The 27,445-nt window shown below is 41.6% G+C and overlaps 1 protein-coding gene across 4 annotated transcripts; it reads left to right on the forward strand.

The window, feature by feature from the left end:
- The first annotated feature begins 1,665 nt into the window (after nt 1-1,665).
- Nucleotides 1,666-27,192, forward strand: slf2 (SMC5-SMC6 complex localization factor 2). Of its 4 annotated transcripts, none has more exons than XM_061910227.1 (20): nt 1,666-1,823; nt 2,364-2,404; nt 7,313-7,728; nt 7,795-7,837; nt 10,464-11,761; nt 11,849-11,931; nt 12,008-12,118; nt 12,361-12,528; nt 15,862-15,967; nt 16,035-16,122; nt 16,206-16,347; nt 16,416-16,503; nt 16,608-16,784; nt 18,570-18,664; nt 18,732-18,825; nt 18,903-19,019; nt 19,107-19,184; nt 23,242-23,328; nt 23,407-23,474; nt 26,423-27,192. In XM_061910227.1, the coding sequence occupies exons 1-20, from the start codon at nt 1,789-1,791 to the stop codon at nt 26,466-26,468; spliced, it is 3,381 nt and encodes a 1,126-aa protein (XP_061766211.1). In that variant the 5' UTR covers nt 1,666-1,788; the 3' UTR covers nt 26,469-27,192. The 4 variants fall into 4 exon arrangements, with proteins under 4 accessions (XP_061766211.1, XP_061766212.1, XP_061766213.1 ...); XM_061910228.1 differs by having other exon boundaries at nt 18,735-18,825; XM_061910229.1 differs by having other exon boundaries at nt 11,852-11,931.
- Nucleotides 27,193-27,445: the final 253 nt, after the last annotated feature.

Genomic DNA, 27,445 nt, shown 5'->3' on the forward strand with positions numbered 1-27,445 from the left:
TGTCTTGAGGGCAGTGTCTGATGGAAATCGACGGCACCATTATGGACGGCACAAGCTCCGCAGATCTCCGGTAAGAGGCGACTTTTTACCACAATTTTCACACCGAAAACTGCTGGTTGACATTTGGTCGGGATCCATGTTCACTTGACCGCTCTGATCCATAGTAAAACTTAACCTCCGGGAATTTTAAACAAGGAATCACCGTGTGTTTGTGTGGCTAAAGGCTAAAGCTTCCCAACTCCATCTTTCTACTTTGACTTCTCCATTATTAATTGAACAAATTGCAAAAGATTCAGCAGCACAGATGTCCAAAATACTGTGTAATTATGCGATGAAAAGAGACGACTTTTAGCCGCTAGTGGTGCTGCGCTAATATGTCTTCTCCAACTCGAGACGTCACGCGCACGCGTCATCATTCCGCGATGTTTTTAATAAGAAACTCTGCAGGAAATTTAAAATTGTAATTTAGTAAACTAAACCGGCCGTATTGGCATGTGTTGCAATGTTAAAGGCCTACTGAAATGAGATTTTCTTATTTAAACGGGGATAGCAGGTTCATTCTATGTGTCATACTTGATAATTTCGCGATATTGCCATATTTAGTAAAGAACATCGACGATAAAGTTCGCAACTTTTGGTCGCTAACAGAAAAGCCCTGCCTTTACCGGAAGTGGCAGACGATGACGTCACCCGTTGAGGGCTCCTCACATCCTCACATTGTTTTTAATGGGAGCCTCCAACAAAAAGAGCTATTCGGACCGAGAAAACGACAATTTCCCCATTAATTTGAGCGAGGATGAAGGATTTGTGTTTGAGGATATTGATAGCGACGGACTAGAAAAATAAAAAATTAAAAAAATAAATAAATAATCTAGTAAAAAAAAAAACGTGTTTGCATTGGGACGGATTCAAATGTTTTTAGACACATTTACTAGGATAATTCTGGGAAATCCCTTATCTTTGTATTGTGTTGCTAGTGTTTTAGTGAGTTTAATAGTACCCGATATTCGGAAGGGTGTATCCACGGGTGTCTTGAGGCCAGTGTCTGATGGAAGTGGACGGCACCATTATGGACGGCACAAGCTCCGCAGATCTCCGGTAAGTGGCGACTTTTTACCACAATTTTCACACCGAAAACTGCTGGTTGACATTTGGTCGGGATCCATGTTCGCTTGACCGCTCTGATCCATAGTAAAGCTTAACCTCCGGGAATTTTAAACAAGGAATCACCGTGTGTTTGTGTGGCTAAAGGCTAAAGCTTCCCAACTCCATCTTTCTACTTTGACTTCTCTATTTTTAATTGAACCAATTGCAAAAGATTCAGCAGCACATATGTCCAAAATACTGTGTAATTATGCGATTAAAGCAGACGACCTTTAGCTGTGTGTGTGCGCAGTGCTAATATTTTCTAACTGTCCGTGACGTCACGCGTACACGTCATCATTCCGCGACATTTTCAGCAAGAAACTCTGCGGGAAATTTAAAATTTTAATTTTGTAAACTAAACCGGCCGTATAGGCATGTGTTGCAATGTTAATATCTCATCATTGATGTATAAACTATCAGACTGCGTGGTCGGTAGTAGTGGGTTTCAGTAGGTCTTTAAGGTAGTAGTCCACTAATGTGTAATTTCCCATCTGGCAACGTTCGGAAGAAGACTCAAATACCCATGATGCAGTTCGGGCCAACAATCAGCAGCTGCCTTCCTCGGGCGGGCTATCATTTGAGGGCAGGAACGCCGCGGCGGTTGGCACCTATTAATAAACATCTACTTTATGTGGCACCAACATGAAAAATGGAGGTGAAAATCATGGGGATAAACGGTAAGAAGCCTTTTTTTTTTTTTTTTACATCGCTAAAATTCTGTGAAAGCGTTTAACGGCTAATGTTAGCTAAAACGGCGCACTTCCGGTCCTACGTATGCAAAAAAAGGAGATGAAGTCACTGACGTTGTTTATCTTTGTCTAACTTCACATTGTTTGATCTAAACAACAATATAAAGTTACAAAAAAAATGCGTACATTCATGCAGTCATCTTCTATCAATGGTCCCTTGTGGGGTGAATTGTGTCGTGCACTGACATTCACTTAGTCTTTGTGCTTCTTCAAACACTACAGTGTTTTTTTTTTTTTAAAGAATATGTCAAAATAAAACATTTTGCTGCAGCCTGCTGGTGTAATAATAGTTGCACATTAGGTCAGCATTGCTTGGTGCAGGTGTCTTCACCTGATTGGCCGCTTGCTGCAAGCTTTGAAGTATTCAAGGTGTGTCGGTTAATGTGAGCTTTTACTATTAGTGATGAGTGTATCCTTGCAACATGATTTCCCACAGTTTGTAACACTGATGTTTATTGTCTTTTGCAGGACACTTAAGAATGCAACATACTATTCTCCGAAGATTAAAGGTATGTCAAAGTCGGGCTGGGCGATATGGCTGAAAACTGTATCAGAATATAAGCTTTTCCAGTGATGGTCGATATAGATAACGGCAGATATTTTTTTATGACCTATGGCAGGGGTCGGCAACCTGCGGCTCTTTGGCCACTCTGATGTGGCTCAGCTGCATAATCGCCGACCTCCCCGATTATTTCGGGAGGTTTCCGGATTTTGGTGCCTCTCCCGGAAATCAGCCGGGGCTAACATTGTTCGATTTTCACCCGGACTACACTATTGAGGGCGTGCCGTGATGGCTATACTTTTAACGTCCTCTACAGCAGTGGTTGTCAAATGGGGGTACGCGTACCCCTGGGGGTACTTGAATGTATGCCAAGGGGTATGTGAGATTTTTTTTAAATATTCTAAAAATAGCAACAATTCAAAAATTCTTATAAATATATTTATTGAATAATACTGCAACAAAATATGAATGTAAGTTCATAAACTGTGAAAAGAAATGCAACAATGCAATATTCAGTCTGTGGACATGTTTCATAAATATTGATGTTAAAGATTTCTTTTTTTATGAAGAAATGTTTAGAATTAAGTTCATGAATCCAGATGGATCTCTATTACAATCCCCAAAGAGGGCACTTTAAGTTGATGATTACTTCTACGTGTAAAAATCATTATTTATATCTGAATCACTTGTTTATTTTTCAACAAGTTTTTAATTCTTTTTATATCTTTTTTTTTTTCCAAATAGTTCAAGAAAGACCACTACAAATGAGCAATATTTTGCACTGTTATACAATTTAATAAATCAGAAACTGATGACATAGTGCTGTATTTTACTTTATCTCTATTTTTCAACCATGAATGCTTTGCTCTGATTAGGGGGTACTTGAATTAAAAAAATGTTCACAGGGGGTACATCACTGAAAAAAGGTTGAGAACCACTGCGTCTACAACATGTCATCGCGCCTGCTTTTACACCATGCTATCTGCGTGCCGGCCGGACGCATGTATTTTGCTGCTTCTGTCATCACATGTACGAGATTGCAAGGCATACTTGGTCAACAGCCATACAGGTTACACTGAAGGTTGTGATATAAACAACTTTAACACTCTTACTTATATGCGCCACACTGTGAACCCACACCAAACAAGAATGACAAACACATTTCGGGAGAACATCCTCACAGTAACACAACATAAATAGAACAGAACAAATACCCAGAATCCCATGCATCCCTAACTCTTCCTGGCTTCATTATACACCCCCCCTAGCACCCAACCCCGCCCACCTCGACGCACGGAGGGGAGGGGGGGAGGCAGGGTTTGGTGCTAGCGGGGGTGTATATTTCTATTTGTGTAAAATGTGTTGGTTAGAGCAGTGTTTTTCAACCATTGTGCTGTGGCACACTGGTGCGCCGTGAGATATTGTCTGGTGTGTCGTGGGAAATGATGCAATTCTACCTAAACTGGTCAAAAATATATATTTTTCTAACCTTTAAAACGTTTGAAACCGTAGCCTATACGCATACCTTGATAAAATGTCTTCTCTTTGGTTTTTGGTATACATTAGGCTGCTAAGCATGCTCTACTTACTTTCAATCAATCAATCAATCAATGTTTACTTATATAGCCCTAAATCACCAGTGTCTCAAAGGGCTGCACAAACCACTACGACATCCTCGGTAGGCCCACATAAGGGCAAGGAAAACTCACACCCAGTGGGACGTCGGTGACAATGATGACTATGAGAACCTTGGAGAGGAGGAAAGCAATGGATGTCGAGCGGGTCTAACATGATACTGTGAAAGTTCAATCCATAATGGATCCAAGACATACTTTCACTAGTATAACCATTGTTCGAGTTGGTTGTACAAACCCCGTTTCCATAGAGTAGGGAAATTGTGTTAGAGGTAAATAAAAACAATTTTAATGCGCTCTGTAAAAATAATGCTTCAAATGACGAAAATATGTAAACATAGCATGCCATTATTTGTCTATTACAAACCCTGTTTCTTTATGAGTTGGGAAATTGTGTTAAGATGTAAATATAAACAGAATACAATGATTTGCAAATCCTTTTCAACCCATTTTCAATTGAATGCACTACAAAGACAAGATATTTGATGTTCAAACTCATAAACTTATTTTTTTTTTGCAAATAATAATTAACTTAGAATTTCATGCAACATATGCCAAAGTAGTTGGGAAAGGGCATGTTCACCACTGTGTTACATCACCTTTTCTCTTAAAAACACTTAATAAACGTTTGGGAACTGAGGAAACTAATTGTGGAAGCTTTGAAAGTGGATTTCTCTGCCATACTTGTTTTATGTAGAGCTTCAGTTTTTCAACAGTCCAAGTTTCAAGAGTCTCGGAAAACTGGCGTGCACAAGCAGTCCCTCAGAGAGCTGGCGTGCACATTACTTGTGCACGCCAGCTTTCCGAGGCTCTTATTTTGTTAGCGCAGGCAGCATGAAGCAGGGCTTTTATTGTGAAGATAGGAAATGTGCAGTCGGCCTTTAGAGTTTTGACGGAAGGGACGGCGCGAAAGTCTGTTGAAATAAAAAGTGTTTCTCGCCTTCCTCTCTGTCATTTTTTCATAATAATGAACTGGCAGCAGCCAGCGTCATCTCACAAGACCCTCGGGTGCCGTGAATGTCAATCAAGCAAGCTACGGAATTTGCCGCCAATGTTTTTCTTGTAAAGTGTATGGAAGCTGGATGAATTAGATGCCAAAAACCAACCACTTTCATGTGGTATTGTACAGAAAGGACAACTTTTTTTCTCCTCCATTTGAAAATGTGGGCGTTATCATCATTACTGTCTGATTCCAATCAATGCAAGTCATCAGAATCAGGTAATACACCAACTTGTATTCTTGTCTTCGTGAAAGAAAGACATCTATGGTGGGGCTGTGACTTTTCTGAAGTCCATGATCATCTCCACTGTTTTCTGGGCGTTCAGCTCCAGGTTGTTGAGGCTGCACCAGGACGCCAGCCAGTTCACCTCTCTCCTGTAGGCAGACTCATCACCATCCGAGATGAGCCAAATGAGAGTAGTCCCTTGTATTATCATTAAACACATTTAACTTGTTTACAAAAATGTCTCTTTCATAAATAAATAAATAAATAGAAATGATATATATAAATGAAGTAGATCCCCTCGAGTTGGTCAATTGAAAAGTAGCTCGCCTGCAGAAAAAGTGTGGGCACCCCTGGCGTAGACTGACGGCGCCCGCTCCCTTTCGTCCTCGGTGTGGTTTACCTCTTTTGATCAAACAGTGGACCAAATCCGCAGCTGACGCTAAAATGACTGGTAATAAATCCGTAGGGGTGATAAATCTGATGTACAGTAGCTCTTCGCGTGTGTAAGAGCACGCGGACACACAATTTACGCACAAAAACAAACAAAACAGCGCGCACGAGAGCACCGAGGCAGCCTTGATCGGCTCCATGATGATGACATCATCAGATGGCAGCATATGTTGTTCCAAAACCTGTATGTACCTTTCAGCATTAATGGTGCCTTCACAGATGTGTAAGTTACCCGTGCCTTGGGCACTAATGCACCCCCATACCATCACAGATGCTGGCTTTTGAACTTTGCGTCGATAACAGTCTGGATGGTTCGCTTCCCCTTTGGTCCGGATTACACGATGTCTAATATTTCCAAAACAATTTTAAATGTGGACTCGTCAGACTACAGAACACTTTTCCACTTTACATCAGTCCATCTTAGAGGAGCTCGGGCCCAGAGAAGCCGGCGGCGTTTCTGGATGTTGTTGATAAATGGCTTTCGCATACAAACTGTATTTAGTGATACTGTTTTTCTGAATTGTTTCTGAGTCCATGTGGTGATATCCTTTAGAGATTGATTTCGGTTTTTGATACAGGGGATCAAATGTCACGGTCATTCAATGTTGGTTTCCGGCCATGCCGCTTACGTGGAGTGATTTCTCTAGATTCTCTGAACCTTTTTATAATATTACGGACCGTAGATGTTGAAATCCCTAAATTTCTTGCAATTGCACTTTAAGAATCGTTGTTCTTAAACTGTTTGACTATTTGCTCACGCAGTTGTGGACAAAGGGGTGTACCTCGCCCCATTCTTTCTTGTGAAAGACTGAGCATTTTTTGTGGGATGTTCCAAATAAGTGTTTGATGAGCATTCCTCAACTTTATCAGTATTTATTGCCACCATTCCCCACTTCTTTGTCACGTGTTGCTGGCATCAAATTCTAAAGTTAATGATTATTTGCACACAAAAAAATGTTTATCAGTTTGAACATCAAATATGTTGTCTTTGTAGCATATTCAACTGAATATGGGTTGAAAATGATTTGCAAATCATTGTATTCTGTTTGTATTTACATCTAACACAATTTCCCAACTCATAACGAAACAGTGTTTGTAATAGACACATAATGACATGTTATGTTCAAATATTTTCGTCATTTGAAGCATAATTTTTACAGAGCGCATTAAAACTTTCCCTATTCCCTTGAACAACAACAACAACTGCTGCTACTACTACTATTTCTAGAACTGTGAATCTTTGGGCACCAAATATATATTTTTAAATATAATCTTGCAATTTGTCAGGGAATGTATAACGTGTTTTAATTAGAAGTAATACACATGTTAATTTAAATAAGCATTTAATGGTTTTGATTTTTTTTACATTAGGAAAACAAATTGAAACCATTAAATTCCATTTTTGATCCCACATTTAGTGTATTTCAAAGGTATCAAAAATGCGGCCTATTTATAAAACGGGGACGTAGGCAGGGTTTATAATACAATTATTATCTTAAGTCACATTTTGAGCTTCCACTGTATCTTAATTGTATGTTTTTTTTTATGAATGACCTTGCACTTTTTAACACCACCAACTATACAATTTCCAAAATTTTCTTTCAGAGACTCCAATGAAACCCTCTCAGATTCCTAACCGCCTCGTAGCGCCACCAAGGAGAATGTTGCCGCAATTTAGCCCAGATTGCCAACGCATCAGAACGGATTCCCCTTGCCAGCCTTCCTATCCTCTTGCAGCAAAAGTTAATTCATCTGGGTCACGCAAGGAAGGACATAATAATTTGGCCAAGTGGCATTCGGGGGACAAACCGGCTCCTCTGCATTGCTGTCAGTCAATGGGGTCAACTCATGTTGCTAACAAACATGATGGGTCTCAACACGGCCGTCTGAATGTTTCCCTTGTTAAATTACTTCAGCCAGAGAAAGATTCAAGCATCCGCGTTACATCTTTCGACTCTAGGAAAAATCATAAATCCAAGACAAGAAGAAGTAGCACGGAACATAGACCACCGTCAAACAAGGTAAGAGTTTTTGTTAAAAGAAGTGTAGTAACATATAAGGAGACTTTATTTATTTCCCCTCTTTAGGACCAACATATGCAAATGCCTTCAAGTGAAAAATCCATTCCAGGTAATATTAATTTACTACACTACCTAATCTGTTATCGTCATATACATAGATTTAGTTTGACTAGATGGACGATTATATCAAGCAGACGAACTTGTTTACATTGAAAACTACATGCTCTATTTTACATGCAAAATAAATTATTTGGTTCATGAATCTGAAAGAAAAACACCCAATGACAATGTTCATTATCTCTATCTTCAAACAATAGCACAACTTACAGGTTCAGTGATCCTGCCCCTTGCTTATCATACGGGGTAAATGATTGCACCACAGCAAGCTGCTTCTTAGCAGGAGTTTGTTGGCGGTCATGTTTCTCTTTCGTGAGGGGTAGCATTTCTCCCCCTTAGCTGAATGCTTCTGTTTTAAATGCTGGCATAAGTTTTTTGTACTAATGCTTTCTGTTGCAAAGTGCTTTTGACAAACTTTGCCATATTGTCTCCAATAAACTTTAAAGGGGAAAGGCACTTTTTTGGGAATTTTGCCTATTGTTTACAATCATTATGAAAGACATGACAACAGATGTGTTTGTTAATGCTTTTTAAATATTACATTAGATCAAAAGTCTGCTTACAATGGAGCCTTTAGTAGTTGTTAAATTCTGCCTAAAGGGCCCCTAAAAAAACATCAAAATAACTCCTTCTGGGTTTTATATACAGTGTGACAAAAAAAGTATTTTGTCAGCCACCGATTGGGAGAGATCTCCCACTTAAAATGATGACAGAGGTCTGTAATTTTCATCATAGGTACACTTCAACTGTGAAAGACAGAATGTGGGGGAAACATTGTAGGAATTTTAAAGAATCTATTTGTAAATTATGGTGGAAAATAAGTATTTGGTCACTTCAAACAAGGAAGATCTCTGGCTCTCACAGACCTGTAACTTCTTCTTTAAGAAGCTCTTCTGTCTTCCACTCGTTACCTGTATTAATGGAACATGTTTGAACTCATAATCTGTATAAAAGACACCTGTCCACAGCCATAAACAGTCAAGACTCCAAACTCCACTATGGCCAACACCAAAGAGCTGTCGAAGGACACCAGGAACAGAATTGTAAACCTGCATCAGACTGGAAAAAGTGAATCTACAATAGGGAAGCAGCTTGGTGTGAAAACATCAACTGTGGGAGCAATTATCAGAAAATGGAAGACATACAAGACCACTGATAATCTCCCTTGATCTGAGGCTCCACGCAAGATCTCATCCCGTGGGGTCAAAATGATCATGAGAACAGTCAGCAAAAATCCCAGAACCACATGGGGGGACCTGGTGAATGACCTGCAGAAAGCTGGGACCAAAGTAACAAAGGTTACCATCAGTAACACACCACGCCGACATGGAATCAAATCCTGCCGTGCCAGACGTGTCCCCCTGCTTAAGCCAGTGCATGTCCAGGCCCGTCTGAAGTTTTCCAGAGAGCACATGGATGATACAGCAGAGGATTGGGAGAATGTCATGTGGTCAGATGAAACCAAAATAGAACTTTTTGGTATCAACTCAACTCGTCGTGTTTGGAGGAAGAAGAATACTGAGTTACAGCCCAAGAACACCATACCTACTGTGAAGCATGGAGGTGGAAACATCATGCTTTGGGGCTGTTTTTCTGCAAAGGGGACAGGACGACTGATCCGTGTTAAGGAAAGAATGAATGGGGCCATGTATTGTGAGATTTTGAGCCAAAACCTCCTTCCATCAGTGAGAGCTTTGAAGATGAAACGTGGCTGGGTCTTCCAGCATGACAATGATCCCAAACACACCGCCCGGGCAACGAAGGAGTGGCTCCCTAAGAAGCATTTGAAAGTCCTGGAGTGGCCTAGCCAGTCTCTGGACCTCAACCCCATAGAAAATCTGTGGAAGGAGTTCAAAGTCCGTGTTGCTCACTGCTGTCGAGAAGATTTGCGTAGAGGAATGGGCCAAAATACCAGCTGCTGTGTGTGCAAACCTGGTAAAGACCCATAGTAATCGTTTGACCTCTGTTATTGCCATCAAATGTTATATTACAAAGTATTGAGTTGAATTTTTTTTATTGACCAAATACTTATTTTCCACCTTAATTTACAAATAAATTCCTTAAAATTCCTACAATGTGAATTCCTGGATTCCTGGGGGGGTGAGCGGCGGCGGCGATGACCAAGAAGAACGCTGAGTTGGAATATAATTACAACACTATGTACATATTTATATACTTATTTTAAATATTTACATATTTATATAATATGTAACTACAAGCTCTATTCACAGACAGAGTCCCATTGCTTTTATGAGCGGTCGAGCGAGTCAAAAGCCGGGGAAAAAAATAAAATGATTTTTCTTTTTATTTTATTTTGTTTTTATTTTTGGCGGCCGTAATTCTTTCGTGTCGGGTCGCCACAAATAAATGAATGTAATGGAAACTCTGTTATATATTCAGTTCTTAGTGTCAGTGATTGAGTACAGGAAGTGAATAAATGTGTTAGCAATTGCCATGAATTGGAAAAAGGGTAGGATTAAATTAGCTCTGCTATTTCCTATCCTTTCGGAAATGTGAAACTGCAAATATGTTATGTACTACATTGTATCTGTATGCAGGTTGGAAATAAACTAATACTATAACCAATGCATTACATTTGTCTGTGTATTTGTCTTCAGTAGAGAGCTCCTCTCAGAAGAGGCACAGGGAGAGCGAGGACAATGACATCAGAACCAAGAAGCTTTGTCTTCGGCTTGCCCGACCTATCCAAATCCAACCTCCAAATCCAGTGCTCAATAGCCCTCATAAAACATCACAGGTATCAGCGTTGCAGCGTCAATTTCCAGATGATAAACCCACGGGTGGCCAATCATCAAGTATGGATTTGTCATCTACATTTAAGCAGTTGCCCTGCGTGTCCCCTTCAGCCAAACCTTTTGTGACAAGACATTCGCCATCAGGGGCAATGCAGCTCCAGATACAATTAACAAATGACATTGTACACTTACAACCCTTTTCACAGCCAAATGTAGAAACAGTGCCTAAAAGAAGAGAAGAGTATGACAAAAGGCGAAGATCAAGCACTGATGTTCCCCAAAAGCCCACTACCAACTCCCTTCATCCCCATTTAAGCAGCCCCTCATCTCAACATAGACATCAGAGTTCTTCTTTAGTCCAGACTCGCAGCACATTATCGCAGACGGAGGAGCCCAAAAAGCCTCTCGATGTTACTCATAAATCAAAGGTAAACGGGGCGTCTTTGAGCGTTCCGGCAATACAAAGGAAAAAACCCCTTCGCCGAAAAACTATCGCTGTTTCTGAAGGTATAAGTGACCTGTTCACCCCCGATGCCATTCTCAGCCCTGTGCACAAGCCCAAGTTTGATTTAATGTCAGCCACCACAGAAAAAGGACACGACTCCAGTGTCCATAGCTCTGCAAAGTCTTCTCTTAAGGAGAAAGACTCAGAACTAACTTGTTCTGCAAACATCTGCATGTCATCAGCAAACCCCTCCCACTCTTCTATGTCTTTTTTGTCATTACCAAAGATGCAAGTAGAAAACATAGTGTGCATTTCTCCTAAAGAATCTAAACCCGACTGTTCTGTCCCCTTAAAAGGGTGTCATTCACAAACACACAAATTGGAAGAGAAAAACAAATCTGTCCCAAACAGCAAGACCATTCATGGGGATCACAAGCAACCTTCAAGTTGTTCCCAGTCTCCAATCAAGAGGCTGCCAAGTGGACTTTACAGACAAAAGCCGAATAAAGCTGTGGATCCTTTAGATGAGGACCTAGACTTTGGTCTGGGATTAACTTTAGATTTGGATTCAAGCCAGACCTCCGACAGCAGCGACGATCAACTGATCTCCTTGCAGGAGATCATGAACCACATTCCCAAGCTTCCGAATACACCAGAAAAGTCTACCTTTTCAGAGCCCAGCACACCAAGATGTACCGGCAGTCCGTTAAAAGTTGTAAGATCCTTTTTTTTTTTTTTTCACAATGTTGCTCTTAACTCTTAACCAGTTTATGTACTTGATGCATGTGTTTTACTGCATCAGCAGCAGCCAATCACCGGAATAAGAAGCAGCTCCTACAGAAACAGCCTTGACCAGATGCTGAAAGAAATCCGCACCCACAAAAAGTAAAGGACCACTGAAATGGAAGATTTTACTACATTATTAGAGAAAAGTTTGACCTAACCTGTTTTGTTTGTACAGGGCAAAAGAGAACGAGGCACAGCTTCGTACTGCGTGTGATGAAGAGCTGTTGCGAATAGTGGAAAATGAGGATGAAGACAGCCATGAGGAGGGCATCTCTAGTGAAGAACAGTAAGTCACTATTACGCTAAAATTCTAGTCTGAGCCTGGGACAAAAGCTGTGTAAATGACAGTCACATTAGAAACAGACGTTATGCATCATTATGTCACATAACCCACCTTCACTGGGTTCTCTGTGAAAAGTTGAGGTACCTTTTTATTACAGGATCTGATAGGACGACTTGTATCTGAGGCTATGGATACATTATATCTTATTACTGGGACACACTCATTTTGTTTTGTTTCTTTTTCAGGAAATTATTGCAGCGCTTCTCATTGACCTCCTGTGCATTCAGGGAGGTGCCCCCGGGCGAGGTCGTGTTTGACCTGGAGAAATTTGGGCAGCTTTTCAGTCAGGATTCGCTTCAGCTTAGAGAATGCATGGTCAAACCACAAAGTGCAGCACAGAAAACACTCCTTTGGTGAGCCTTGTTTGTGTGTGAGAATACAGTAGATCACTTCTTTTTACGTCGGTTTGGTTTAAGAAAGGCGAAAACCTTTCAATGTCCACATTCCTCTGTTGATGACTGAAGTACTGATATCAATCAAAGCTCCTCATCCCACCCCCCGGATTGTAAATAATGTAAATAGTTCAATGTATATACTATGATGATTAACCTGTCTGATGACTGTATTATGCTGATAGGATATATTTGTACCATGAATTGATTAACTAGTTGAAAAACTTATTCGGGTGTTATCATTTAGTGGTCAATTGTGCTTCACGGTGGCAGAGGGGTTAGTGCGTCTGCCGCGCAATACGAAGGTCCTGCAGTCCTGGGTTCAAATCCAGGCTCGGGATCTTTCTGTGTGGAGTTTGCATGTCCTCCCCGTGAATGCGTGGGTTCCCTCCGGGTACTCCGGCTTCCTCCCACTTCCAAAGACATGCACCTGGGGATAGGTTGATTGGCAACACTAAATTGGCCCTAGTGTGTGAATGTGAGTGTGAATGTTGTCTGTCTATCTGTGTTGGCCCTGCGATGAGGTGGCGACTTGTCCAGGGTGTACCCCGCCTTCCGCCCGATTGTAGCTGAGATAGGCGCCAGCGCCCCCCGCGACCCCAAAAGGGAATAAGCGGTAGGAAATGGATGGATGGATGTACAGAATATGTACTGAACTGTGCAATCTACTAATAAAAGTATCAATCAATACAGTGCAAAAAAGGCTACTTTTGACACAGGGAAGTTTTGCTGCCATTGTTCAATGACAACACAATCCAGTTTTAAGCTCTTAAGTATTTATCACACACACTTTTATTATTGTTATTTTTTAAATATAACATTTTGGTGTTCACCCCTACTAAATGATAAATAAGTACAGTCCATTTAAAGGTACGTTGTTTAAAAGGGAACTGCATTTTTTTCCATTATCCACAATCTTTATATAAGACAGGAAACACGCGTCTTTCCCTTTTTATGTGCGATTTAAAAAGTTAAAAAATGTGCTAGTACGAGGCGGCTGAATGTACAAGTTATTGGGATTCATCTAGTCCGCCTATAAAGCGCTCTCAAAAACATCCAAAACAAACAACAATGCCCCAGTTACATGGCATGACATGCATGTTAACCAAGCTATAAAGACATTGTTATTGTAAGAGCTAACACAGATTAACTACTTTTTAGCGTTGTAACACATCAAATTTCTCACATTTTACTTCGCACACTAAGAGTAGCCAGCTACTAGCTCGGTATCTGCTTACAACATTGGTTGTGACCCACCCTAAAATGATGAAGAATAAGCTTGAGCTCCTTCTGCTCTATTGCCTTTGAGTTAGTAAAAGTTAATGTTAGAGTATAAATCATGCACCTCAGCTGAATACTAAAAGGTTGTGGCACTAAGCCGAAAAGTTGGTCAACTTTGAAAATTCACAAGCTACCAACTTGATACTATACGGCTCTCAACAAAAGGAATGCAGCACAAGACCTTGCAACTTCGCTGGGAAATATTTTTTATCAGAAGAGGTAGGATTATTCTTAATTTATCAGCTCAAGGAGACAAGTGCTGAATGATACAACCATCCCAACAGTCTGTATCCTTTTGTTCTGCTTATATCAAAGGTTAAGCAATAGTACTACAAAGGGTTGTAACAGTTTTGTAGATACTGCGGCATTGCAGTTTCAAAGTCTTAAAAAAATGCAGTGACTCGTGACTTCATCAAACAAAAACTTGGTATTTTTTTTCTGACGCTTTAGCGTTTGCCGGCTCCGAAATACATCTTCAAAATCCTCTGCACAGCACAGGGCTAAGAAGGTGGCGGGGTGTGGAACATCGTAAGCAGGATGTGGAGTATGTACATAGTAGATGAGAGGAATTGTTATCATTAAAAAAAGTATCATCTATCCTAACTTTTTGAGTTATGTTGCTACCAAACCCTGGCAAAAATATAACCTCTTTGGCGGAGGTAAGAAAGTCTGCATTTGTAATGCAAAGAGCGGCACTTTCTTGTTGAGTTTCCAAAGCGACACAGAGCCAGTCGGTCACGTCGCAGAGCACGCAGTCGACGAAAATACTGCGGTGCAGGAAATAGGTGTAAACTAAAAAACTACTTGATGTATCCCCAATCTGTCCATCCATTTTCTACTGCTGTCTCTCTCGATGTCACTGGAGCCTATCACGCTGCACTCTGGACAGGTTGCCACCTCATAAATTTTCACCCAGAAAATACATTTGAAGTCAGCAAAGCCAAACATAAGTTTGTGAGGTATTTACATAATAGGTTTATTGTTGGTTAACTTTTCTGAGAAACAGCATTTTCCAAACTGTGGAGGACACTTCTCAGAAAATGAATGTTGAAAAAGACTGAAGTGAACATTATTGTTTTATGTTGGATGTTTACATTGTCACTTTTAGACAACTGTACATTGTTTTAAATATATTTGCTAGAAACAGTAGATGTTCCTGCACAATTATTTGCACATAAAAGACACATTTGTAGTAATAAATATAACATTTTAACATTATGTTTGTGTTCAATTACAGTAAGTGTTTCTCCTAAACATTCCTGCCACTTCATTTTATACACTACGGCCTTTTTAGGTCTTTTTTGTGGACATATACCACAATAATATTGTACATACAGGGAGATTTTGATGCCATTACATCCCTCGCACTACATGATAACGCTCCAAGGCTCTCACAAAGTCTGCTATTAGTGGTAGAAAACAAAGAAAGTGGTCTTGCTCATTTACTTGCATTGTTTGATTGATTGATACTTTTATTAGTAGATTGCACAGTACATATTCCGTACAATTGACCACTAAATGATAACACCGGAATAAGTTTTTCAACTTGTTTAAGTCGGGGTCCACGTTAATCAATTCATGTTTACCGCTTCTTAGTAGCAGTAGTCTCCGATTTAGAATGCACAGAAAAGGAAAATATGTGTGTTTTCGTGTCTCCCATAAGGATTGCGGGTGATGGGCAAAATAAAGTGCAGTTCCCCTTTCAGCTCTGGCAGTCCCACAGAAAGTTCTGTACAAGGTTCACGTTTGCTTTGCCTCACGCAGCTTTGTTGCGTTCAAAGACCACCAGAATAAACAAAATAACATTACCAATGAAGCATTAAGACATAACCATGTACAAATTGTGGCGTGAAAAAGCAACACTTTTGCAGTTCGGATTAAGAAAGAGAATCCAGAAAACTTTTACTGATCGCCGACCTGTATGACCTCTGCTTCCGGGTTTTACTTTGACTCCCATCAGTTCCAGCTGCTTTTAAATAGTTTGTTGTGTTGTTTCTGCTCTACTCCTGTCAGGTCCAGCCCAGCTCAGATGAGACTGCATCTGAATATAGGATTATTCCAAGAAGCTTATGGTTATAACTCACCATGCCCACCTCAAGTTACTAAATTCCTATTCAAGGTAGGCCCCTACTATAGCACGACTTCAATAGTAAAACACACTCCAACAATTTGTAAACATTTTTTAGATGATGTCTGTGCATTCTGAGGGGATGGTATCTGACAAGATGCTACAGGCCCTCTGTGACATTGCAAGCTCGGCTGCATATAACAAAGGTGAGTATCTTTACTTATTTCCATCATTTTGTTGTCATCACCTCATGTCATGTTTTTTTTTTTTTTGTTGCTGTCTTTATCAGTGAAAAACGGAAGCCAGCTCTTTAATGTGTGGGTGCCTGCTTTGGCTGATGTAACGCTGGTCCTGCTAAACATGGGAGTTGCGTTTTTGAAATTGTTCCCATTGGAAAATCTTCAGCCAACATTTACAGAGGGAGATTTGTTGTAAGTGTTTTTTAAATAAGTCTACTTTGTTATTCTTGTTGTTGAATGTATTTTTTTTTTTTTGACAGGGAGGATGTTTATATTCAAAGTGATGATCCCTCCAGCCGTAGAGATGGGAACACCTTTCCTGAACTCAACTGTAATAACATCTTTAAGGTAGCAACAGGTTTCCATCATTTACATGGAGAAAGAAACTTTAGCAAGAGATATCAGCATGTAAACCGACTGCTTGTTTCTCTCCTTTTGTGCTTGGTACGCAGTACCTGTCCTACTGCATGAGCATGTGTCCTCAGGCGCACAGTGATTTTGAGCTGCTCTTGCTGATGACCATGGTGGCTCGAGTGAGTCTGGATACTCACTTCATCTCCCTGCCGAGTGTGGAAAGTTACACTGTGCTGTTTAAAATAGTCAACAACATCAGGGACTGGAATGCAATGGTGAGTTGTTTGCATTAGATTAGTTGGCTAAGATTTCTATACAGTGGAACCGCAATTTACAAACTTACTTGGTTCTTAAACACAGTTTGTAACTAGAAAAGTTCATACAGTGGGGCAAAAAAGTATTTAGTCAGCCACCGATTGTGCAAGTTCTCCCACTTAAAATGATGACAGAGGTCTGTAATTTTCATCATAGGTACACTTCAACTGTGAGAGACAGAATGTGAAAAAAAAATCCAGGAATTGACATTGTAGAAATTTTAGAGAATTTATTTGTAAATTATGGTGGAAAATAAGTATTTAGTCAACCATTCAATGCTCTCACTGATGGAAGGAGGTTTTGGCTCAAAATCTCACGATACATGGCCCCATTCATTCTTTCCTTAACACGGATCAATCGTCCTGTCCCCTTAGCAGAAAAACAACCCCAAAGCATGATGTTTCCACCCCTATGCTTCACAGTAGGTGTGGTGTTCTTGGGATGCAACTCAGTATTCTTCTTCCTCCAAACGCGACGAGTTGAGTTTATACCAAAATGGATACATGGATGATACAGCAGAGGATTGGGAGAATGTCTTGTGGTCAGATGAAACCAAAATATAACTTTTTGGTATAAACTCAACTCGTCGTGTTTGGAGGAAGAAGAATACTGAGTTGCATCCCAAGAACACCACACCTACTGTGAAGCATGGGGGTGGAAACATCATGCTTTGGGGCTGTTTTTTCTGCTAAGGGGACAGGACGATTGATTCGTGTTAAAGAAAAAATGAATGGGGCCATTTATCGTGAGATTTTCAGCCAAAACCTCCTTCCATCAGTGAGAGTTTTGAATGGTTGACCAAATACTTTATTTTCCACCATAATTTACAAATACATTCTTTAAAATTCCAACTGTGAATTCCTGGATTTTTTTTCGCATACTGTCTCTCACAGTTGAAGTGTACCTATGATGAAAATTACAGACCTCTGTCATCATTTTGAGTGGGAGAACTTGCACAATCGCTGGCTGACTAAATACTTCTTTGCCCCACTGTATATTGAAGCAAATTTCTCCACAAGAAATATTTTATATATGAATGCGTTGCAGCATGGACAAAAATCCATATTTTAGTAATAGGGTTTTTTTTTTTACCCAAATGCTATACAGTCTGTATATCAAACAAACATACATAGGGGAGTGATGTAGCAACTTTCTATTTTCTTAAGAAAGACTAAACAACCCGCGCCCTGCCAACACTCACTGTTTGAAAACACAAAACTCTTTAATTTTAACATTCAGGTCATTACAATGATTAGAAATCCACTTTACCTTGTCATTTAATCTTCTTTGCTTACAACAGGTGGGAGAAGACCATGTCAACAACGCTGTGGATTCTTCCCAAATGTCTCAGAGTACACATTGTTTGTAATTGTCCAAATGTTTTAAATTACTAATAAATCACTTAAAAAGCACTCAAAGTAGCACGGTAGCTAACAGTAACCCTGGGCTGACGGAATGAGCTGTGAGCAACAGAGTTATCAGCCCGTCCACAATGGATTTGCTGCCAGGGCAACAAAATGACAGCACTGTAGGCGCAATGATTGTATGAAATATTTGTACAACAAAGCATATAATTCGGTCTGATTCGTAAATCAAAAAGTTTAGTACAATGAAGGGTTCGTAAATCCAGGTTCCACTGTAGTGATTGGTTGTTGCATCAAAGGCGTAATGCATGCAGCAAAACTACGAAATACAGTCGTCATTTTGTGTCTATTTACTTAATTTTTGTGTAAAATGTCGTTCAGCTGCCCAGAATCTGCCAGGCCTTCACTGACCTGACAGACGACCACCACAACATGTGCCTTCTTGTTCAGTTGCTACCTGACAGCACCCGCGGAAGGTGTGAAAGCCTCTTTGTTGGGTTTGATTGGGAAAATTGACCGTACACTTACCACATTTTTCTCTAGTAGATGCCTGCGACAGCATCTAAGCCTCGCAATGATTTCAAAAGTCTTAGATGGATCTTGTCAGTACCAACCTACAAGAGCAGAAGAAATTCAGGTTCCTATTTCTCTAAATATATTTTCATAGGGATGTATGATGTCTGTAGTAATGTGTTAATCTCTTTCTTCGTACAGCTCTCTGATCTCAGGCCCTATGTGCCCCTTATGAAACCCTCATCCCTCCTTCGCAACATCTTGAACGCCTCCAACAGTAGTCCTAAAAAAGATGGCTGGTCTTCTCTGGATCAGCAAGTGAGTGTGCAGTCAGCGGGCACACCTTGCATTACGCGGGGGCAATGACTGTCAACTTTAGTGTCATTGAAAATATTTGTTTTGCAGGCCTACTACCTCTGCTACAGCCTGCTGACATTGACAAATGAAGCCTCCAATTTTCACATCTTCCCAGCTCATCAGAAGGTATGACAGGTCCTACAGTAACCCCCTCACTCACAAAGCACTACCATTGAAACTCAACTTGGATATACTTTAAAGTGGTCAGTGTTAGGGATGGGTACTGTATCCATCCATCCATTTTCAACCGCTTATTCCCTTTTGGGGTCGCGGGGGGCGCTGGCGCCTATCTCAGCTACAATCGGGCGGAAGGCGGGGTACACCCAGACAAGTCGCCACCTCATCGCAGGGCCAACACAGATAGACAGACAACATTCACACTCACATTCACACACTAGGGCCAATTTAGTGTTGCCAATCAACCTATCCCCAGGTGCATGTCTTTGGAAGTGGGAGGAAGCCGGAGTACCCGGAGGGAACCCACGCATTCACGGGGAGAACATGCAAACTCCACACAGAAAGATCCCGAGCCTGGATTTGAACCCAGGACTGCAGGACCTTCGTATTGTGAGGCAGACGCACTAACCCCTCTCCCACCGTGAAGCCCATGGGTACTGTATTCAGTGCTTTTAAAGAGACAGACTAAATTACCACGGTACTACCAGGTACCGATTTACGTAAAATCAAGAATGTTTCAATACCTCTGTTGCATGGGACATCAATCCTGGGGGCACAGATCAAATGCAAACGGGCGTAGTTGTCACGGACTGTCTTGAGGTAATGCTGATATTTTCAGGCATGAGAACACATTTCAAGGGAAAAAAGAGGAAAACTGAAGGGAAAAAAGAAAAGAAAAATTAGTGGCGCAAAGTCCAGCTACAGAAGCCCAGAAAGAACTTTTTGAAAATCAAGACTTCCTGCAATTTGGTGCATTTCAACACTATATTTTACCTTTTAGATTTGTTGTCATTTATTGACTTTTTGGCTGTCTTTTTGACACCTACATGTCCTGTGTAATGTACCACAAGGTGTTGTTTTTTTTGTAAATAATTTACTAACATTATAATCATTGAAAATGTAATGGAAAATTCTATAACATGTATGCAAAGAACTTTGAAAACGTTTCCCATTTGAGAACTATATCCCAAAGCTTCAGGTTATATATTTCTGGTGTTGTGGCTTCTGTTTAAATAATATCCCTTCTCAGGGGCTAATTATAAATACTCTAGAACTACGACTGGTTTGGACCCAAGGGTGTTCAGATTGTGACATCAAGTAAGCTAGCTAGATGATGCGAACTATGCTAACTAAGCGTTTTTCGGCACCCCTGATCTTCTGCCTTTCCTGAAATTCAGGCAAGCAAAATAGCGAATACCTGCGGCTGAGGCGAGTGTTGAGCAAATTGTAACACACAACAAACACACACACAGCCAGCCAGCCTACCTTGAATGAGTTGATCAGAGTGTCCCGATCCAGAGCATCCCAGGACCCAGTCGACCAGGAGGCGGCGGGAAAGGGCTGTCAGGTTCCCTGACTTGGTGTAGGTCTTGTCTTTATCACCAGCCATCCTGTTATCATAGTAGTCACGGAGCTGCGCGTTGAAAGGGCCATTCCACACAACATCGGGGGCCTGCAGGTTTTTTGTGCAACCTCCACATATAACAGCCATTGTAGGGTTGTAGCCCCTTTTGAGCTCTGCCTTCATGGCCTCGCTCATATGGCATCGGTACGAGTCCCAAGCAAGTAGCCTCGGTCCGAAGTGAAATTTTCCCACTGCCCTCTGGAGCCAATCCTTTGTCAGGTTATCATTAAACCAGCCATTCTTGGAGGAAGCTATGATCACCCCGGGGATGCTCTGCATAGCCTTTACATCACGGACAGCACCTTTTAAACACAATGTAAGGCTTCAGCTTTGTCCCGTCTGCTTTGACTGCAAGATCCACCGTGACGCGTGATTTCTCGTGGCCGGTGATTTTGAGGCAGATGGAACGGGCGCCCCTCTCATTGACCGTACTAAAACCAACCATGTCAAACCAGACGGCTGTTTCATCCATGGCGATGATATTTTTGGGCTGGATTTTCTTGGCCTCTGTTTAGTAGAGGAAACGAGGAAGTTGACAATCTTCTCGACGGGAGCGTCCTTCTGTGCAACAGTTGTTCTCCTCCTGAGGGTAAAGTTGTTCCGACACAGGAATTGATTAAGCCAGCCACTTGTTGCACCAACACCACCCCGGTGTCTATCGTGTCACTCAAGGTGGCATATAACTCCTTGACCTTAATGCAGATCATTTTGCGGGACACACGGTGGTTCAGTCCACGAATGTGATGTATCCACTGACAGAAATTAGCATCGAGCTCGTCGCTCACTTTCTTCCTACCTCCGCCAGATAAGCGAGCCCGTTTTCCATCGATTGCCGACTGAGGTAGTAGTTGTCCCTTTTTTTGTTTCCATTCGCGTACACGTTTTGGGTCAACGTTAACTGCCTGGCCGCTGCCAAACCAGAATTCTGCTCCGCATACTTCACAACCGCTAGCTTGAACTTTAAGTCAAAACTTTGTTGTTCTTCCCCCTTAAAGTATTCCCGTCCATCAGTTGTGGTGTACCGCTATACATAGGCTAATATTAGGAAGAGGCGTTTAATTCACAAAATGGGCTCAGACCCCGAGCGGTAGAGATGCGCGGTTTGCGGTGTCATCCACGGATAACCGCGGGTCGGGCGGGTGACATGACGAAAAAATAGATTTTAATTAGATTCGGGCGGGTGGCGGTTAAACCATTCGGTAATATTTGATATACATGGTTCAGGGATCGGTATCCTTTTCCATTCAAAGAGCCATTTAGGACCCGTGTCACAAAGCCTATAAGACAATAGAGACGCAAACATTCTCTAGAATGACTGCAGGCAGTCACCCAGTTAATAAGTATTAGGCGTGTTATGAAGCCATTGGCTTTGTCGCCTTCTACAACATGTACGATCTGCTTGTCAGTCCAGGAACATGTTGTGTGTGGCTTCCGTAGACACATGCACACGACTGCAAGGCATACTGGGTGATACATAGTATACTAATGGTTGTGATATAAACAATTTTAACACTCTCAGTAATATGCGCCACGCTGTGAAGCCACACCAAACAAGAATGACAAACACATTTCGGGAGAACTTCCTCACAGTAACACAACATAAACGCAACACAACAAATGCCCAGAATCCCTTTGCCATCCACGACACTTCCTGACTATTTTTTACACCCCGCTAATCTACAATAAATATTCGCATAAATGCTACTGCTTAGCATTAGCGATTTGGTGAATAAAACTTCACGGTGGCAGAGGGGTTAGTGCGTCTGCCTCACAATACGAAGGTCCTGCAGTCCTGGATTCAAATCCAGGCTCGGGATCTTTCTGTGTGGAGTTTGCATGTTCTCCCCGTGAATGCGTGGGCTTCCTCCCACTTCCAAAGACATGCACCTGGGGATAGGTTGATTGGCAACACTAAATTAGCCCTAGTGTGTGAATGTGAGTGTGAATGTTGTCTGTCTATCTGTGTTGGCCCTGCGATGAGGTTACCCCGAAAGGGAATAAGCGGTAGAAAATTGATGGATGGATGGAACTACAACTAAGATGCATGTTACAATTAAACCGCTGGTGTGTAAAAAAGTACCAAACTTACAGTATGAACACTTTGTAGGGTGCAATAAAAGACAAGACTGCCACATTCAACTTAATGGAAAAGACTACTTCCCGTCTACTACAACACACTATAGTCTATAAACTACTGCCATCTAACGTCTTGGAATTGCAACTGCATGCAAAGTCTACGTTATAATACTTGCAAATGAGACTTAAATGTAAGAAAATAAGACATAACTTGACAGCATAATTATTTTCAGTGCAGTGCTTAATGTTACATTTAAAATAAATATTTTATCAAACTATTAACATTTAATTACCACGTGGACACCCAAAAGTACCGAAAATTGGCACCATTATCAATTCCCAGGTACCATATTGGTTCTAATGTGAAAGGTACCCATCCCTAGTCAGTGTACAGCTTGTATGTCAGTGTATATTTACTATCCACTACAATGACTCATTACACAGCTATTGTACACCACACAGCAAACATGTGCACCTTATTGTCCAATGTGTCTCATTGTTTGCCTCTCATGTGTCTTTCTTCAGGAACAGCTGCTGAGGATCTGCTTTGAACTCGAAAAACATGTCAAGTGTGATATCCGAGAGAGTGTGAAATGTCTATACAGGAGCAAGGTTAAATATTTGGATGAACCTTATTTAAACTGCCTGAGATTGTGAAATGTGACAAAAATGTTTAATTATACTCTGCAGGTGAAGGACCTGCTGACCAGGATCTACACCAAGTGCAGATGCTCCTCCAGCAATCCAAACCTCTCAATGTACAGTTGTCACACATACTATGTGTGTGTGTTTTTGTGTGTGGTCAAAAGTTTACATACACTTGTAAAGAACACAATGTCATGGCTGTCTTGTGTTTCCATTTTTTGTGATAGGAGCACATACTTATTTGTCACAAAAAACATTCCTGAAGTTTGGTTCTTTTATGATTTTATTATGGGTCTACTGAAAATGTGACCAAATCTGCTGGGTCAATAGTATACATGCGGCAATGTTAATATTTGGTTACATGTCCCTTGGCAAATTTCACTACAATAAGCAACTTTTGGTAGCCATCTACAAGGTTATGGTTGATATTTTTGACCACTCCTCCTTGACAAAATTGGTGCAGTTCAGCTAAATTTGTTTTCTGACATGGACTTGTTTCTTCAGCATTGTCCACATGTTTTCATTGGGTTTTCAAGTCAGGACTTCGGGGAGGCCAATCCAAACCTTAATTCTAGCCTGATTTAGCCATGCCTTTACCACTTTTGATGTGTGTTTGGGGTCATTGTCCTGTTGGAACACCCAACTGCACCCAAGACCCAACCTCCAGGCTGATGATTTTAGGTTGTCCTAAAGAATCTTGGAGTTAATCCTCCTTTTTCATTGTCCCATTTACTCTCTGTATAGCACCAGTTCCATTGGCAGCAAAACAGGCCCAGAGCATAATAATACCAACACCATACCTGAAAATTTTTATTTCCCCTCTGGGATGAATAAAGAATTTCTGATTCTGATTGCCGTAGGAATAGTGTTCCTGGGATTAAAGGCCTCACCTTTTCTCCTCCAAACATATTGCTGGGTATTGGGGCCAAACAGATACATTTTTGTTTTCACCTCACAGCAGTACTTTCCTCCGAAAGGTCTTATCTTTGTCCATGTGATCAGCAGCAAACTTTAGACGAGCCTCAAGGTGTGGCTTCTTGCATGGTGTAGCCTCTCAGTACATGGCGGTACAAAACACGCTTGACTGTGGACACTGACACCGTTGTTCCAGCAGCTTCCAAATCATTGCAGACCTGCTTTTTGGTGGTTCCCCCTTGACTCTGATCATCCCAAACCATTTTCTCTCAGCAGCAGGTGATAGCTTGCGTTTTCTTCCTGATCATGGCAGTGACAAAACTGTGCCATGCACTTTATACTTACGAACAATTGTCTGCACAGTTGTTCTTGGGAACCTTAAGATGCTTTGAAATGGCTCCAAGTGACTTTCCTGACTTGTTCAAGTCAATGATTTGTTTTTTCAGATCTGTGCTGAGTTCCTTTGACTTTGCTATCGTCGCGTTTGTAACCGAGTCTCATGACTGCATCACATGAGCTTTATTTAAATGGACTCAAAGAAGTCAACTGGTGTCGTCAATAATAATAACTCCCATGAAGTTAAGAGGCCATGCCATGAAGCTGATTTGATTCCCAGCAAATTTGGTCACATTTTCAATAGACTCAAATAAATTCATAAAAAAAACAAACTTCATGAAGGTTTTTTGTGAAAAGTTTGTGCTCCAATCCCTCTATCACAAAATGTAGAAAATATTGGAAACTCAACACAGCCATGACATTGTGTTCTTTACAAGTGTATGTAAATGTTTGACCACGACTGTATATACGTGTGTATATATAATTGTGTATATGTATGTATGTAAACCCGGTAAGGTTTATTCAGGTGTACTGGAGAGGAGGCTACGCCGGATAGTCGAACCTCGGATTCAGGAGGAACAGTGTGGTTTTCGTCCTGGTCGTGGAACTGTGGACCAGCTCTATACTCTCGGCAGGGTTCTTGAGGGTGCATGGGAGTTTGCCCAACCAGTCTACATGTGCTTTGTGGACTTGGAGAAGGCATTCGACCGTGTCCTGTGGGGAGTGCTCAGAGTATGGAGTATCGGACTGTCTTATTGTGGCGGTCCGCTCCCTGTATGATCAGTGCCAGAGCTTGGTCCGCATTGCCGGCAGTAAGTCGAACACGTTTCCAGTGAGGGTTGGACTCCGCCAAGGCTGTCCTTTGTCACCGATTCTGTTCATAACTTTTATGGACAGAATTTCTAGGCGCAGTCAAGGCGTTGAGGGGTTCCGTTTGGTGACCGCAGGATTAGGTCTCTGCTTTTTGCAGATGATGTGGTCCTGATGGCTTCATCTGACCGGGATCTTCAGCTCTCGTTGGATCGGTTCGCAGCCGAGTGTGAAGCGACCGGAATGAGAATCAGCACCTCCAAGTCCGAGTCCATGGTTCTCGCCCGGAAAAGGGTGGAATGCCATCTCCGGGTTGGGGAGGAGACCCTGCCCCAAGTGGAGGAGTTCAAGTACCTAGGAGTCTTGTTCACGAGTGGGGGAAGAGTGGATCGTGAGATCGACAGGCGGATCGGTGCGGCGTCTTCAGTAATGCGGACGTTGTACCGATCCGTTGTGGTGAAGAAGGAGCTGAGCCGGAAGGCAAAGCTCTCAATTTACCGGTCGATCTACGTTCCCGTCCTCACCTATGGTCATGAGCTTTGGGCCATGACCGAAAGGATAAGATCACGGGTACAAGCGGCCGAAATGAGTTCCTCCGCCGTGTGGCGGGGCTCTCCCTTAGAGATAGGGTGAGAAGCTCTGCCATCCGGGAGGAACTCAAAGTAAAGCCGCTGCTCCTTCACATCGAGAGGAGCCAGATGAGGTGGTTCGGGCATCTGGTCAGGATGCCACCCGAACGCCTCCCTAGGGAGGTGTTTAGGGCACGTCCAACCGGTAGGAGGCCACGGGGAAGACCCAGGACACGTTGGGAAGACTATGTCTCCCGGCTGGCCTGGGAACGCCTCGGGATCCCCCGGGAAGAGCTAGACGAAGTGACTGGGGAGAGAGAAGTCTGGGTTTCCCTGCTTAGGCTGTTGCCCCCGCGACCCAACCTCGGATAAGCGGAAGATGATGGATGTATGTATATATGTATATAAAAAATCCCCTACTTTCATTGCAGTGTCAGCTTTACGACTATTGGAAGCCCTTGCCAGTGGAAATGTTGACATGCGATAAGGAGGACATGGACCGCAGTGGCCGAGAACAAAAGAGTCGAGGTGATTCTGCTGATGAGGAAGATCACGAGACACCGCAACAAAGCACTACAACAACCAGCTGAGAGTTTAGATCAATGGACGCTCAGGCGACACAGCAAATCATCACAACACACACTCAAGGGAAGAAAAAGCTGTCACCAAAACTTAAAACTGTGCTTTTACCTGCATTTTTGCAGCAGGTCTTTAAATTGTTGATCTTTGACTGCTTTTTACATCTATTTTTTCTTCTGATTGTGTTTGAGGGTTTAAACAACATCCCATCTGCTCCTTAAATTCTTCACCGATGACGTTTTTTTTTTTTTTTACGGACAATTTTTAGGTTTTTGCACCAACATATGCTTCTCTTGAAGATCACCCTTTTACTGTTTACATGTCGATGATCCTGTATTGAATACAGTATTTGACAAAAAAAGTGTTTATTTGTATGGTGTTTGTTAAATGTTTTACACCTCAGGCTTGAAGTTTTTTAATACTGTAATTGCACACTTGTTTCTATAGGAAACGCTTGCACGTTATTCTTGGAGGTGTTTTGATTGTAAATATGTTTTTGCTGTGTTTTGGCGTTTGTCAACCGTTTTGAAAGTTTGTGTTTAATGTAAGATACTTGTAAAAATGTAAATGCATGTTTTTTTTATATATTTGTTGGAATAAAGAAGTACTGTGTTGTTTTGCATATTGACAATTACACCTAATGATTGTCTACAGTCCGTGTAAAGCGTCGATTCTTGCCAAGTGGACTGTAAAATATTGAACATAAAAATCGCACCGGGACATTCATGCTCGGTGGTCCCCAACCTTTTTGTATCCGCGGACCGGTCAACGCTTAATAATTTGTCTCGCGGTCTGGTGGGGGAACCTTATTTTTTGTTTTTTTATTTTTTATTTTTCTTTGTCATGAAAAAGAGAGGTTTATGTTGTTGGTGCAC

Source organism: Nerophis ophidion, linkage group LG09 (genome assembly GCF_033978795.1).
Source record: "Nerophis ophidion isolate RoL-2023_Sa linkage group LG09, RoL_Noph_v1.0, whole genome shotgun sequence".
NCBI lineage: Eukaryota > Metazoa > Chordata > Actinopteri > Syngnathiformes > Syngnathidae > Nerophis > Nerophis ophidion.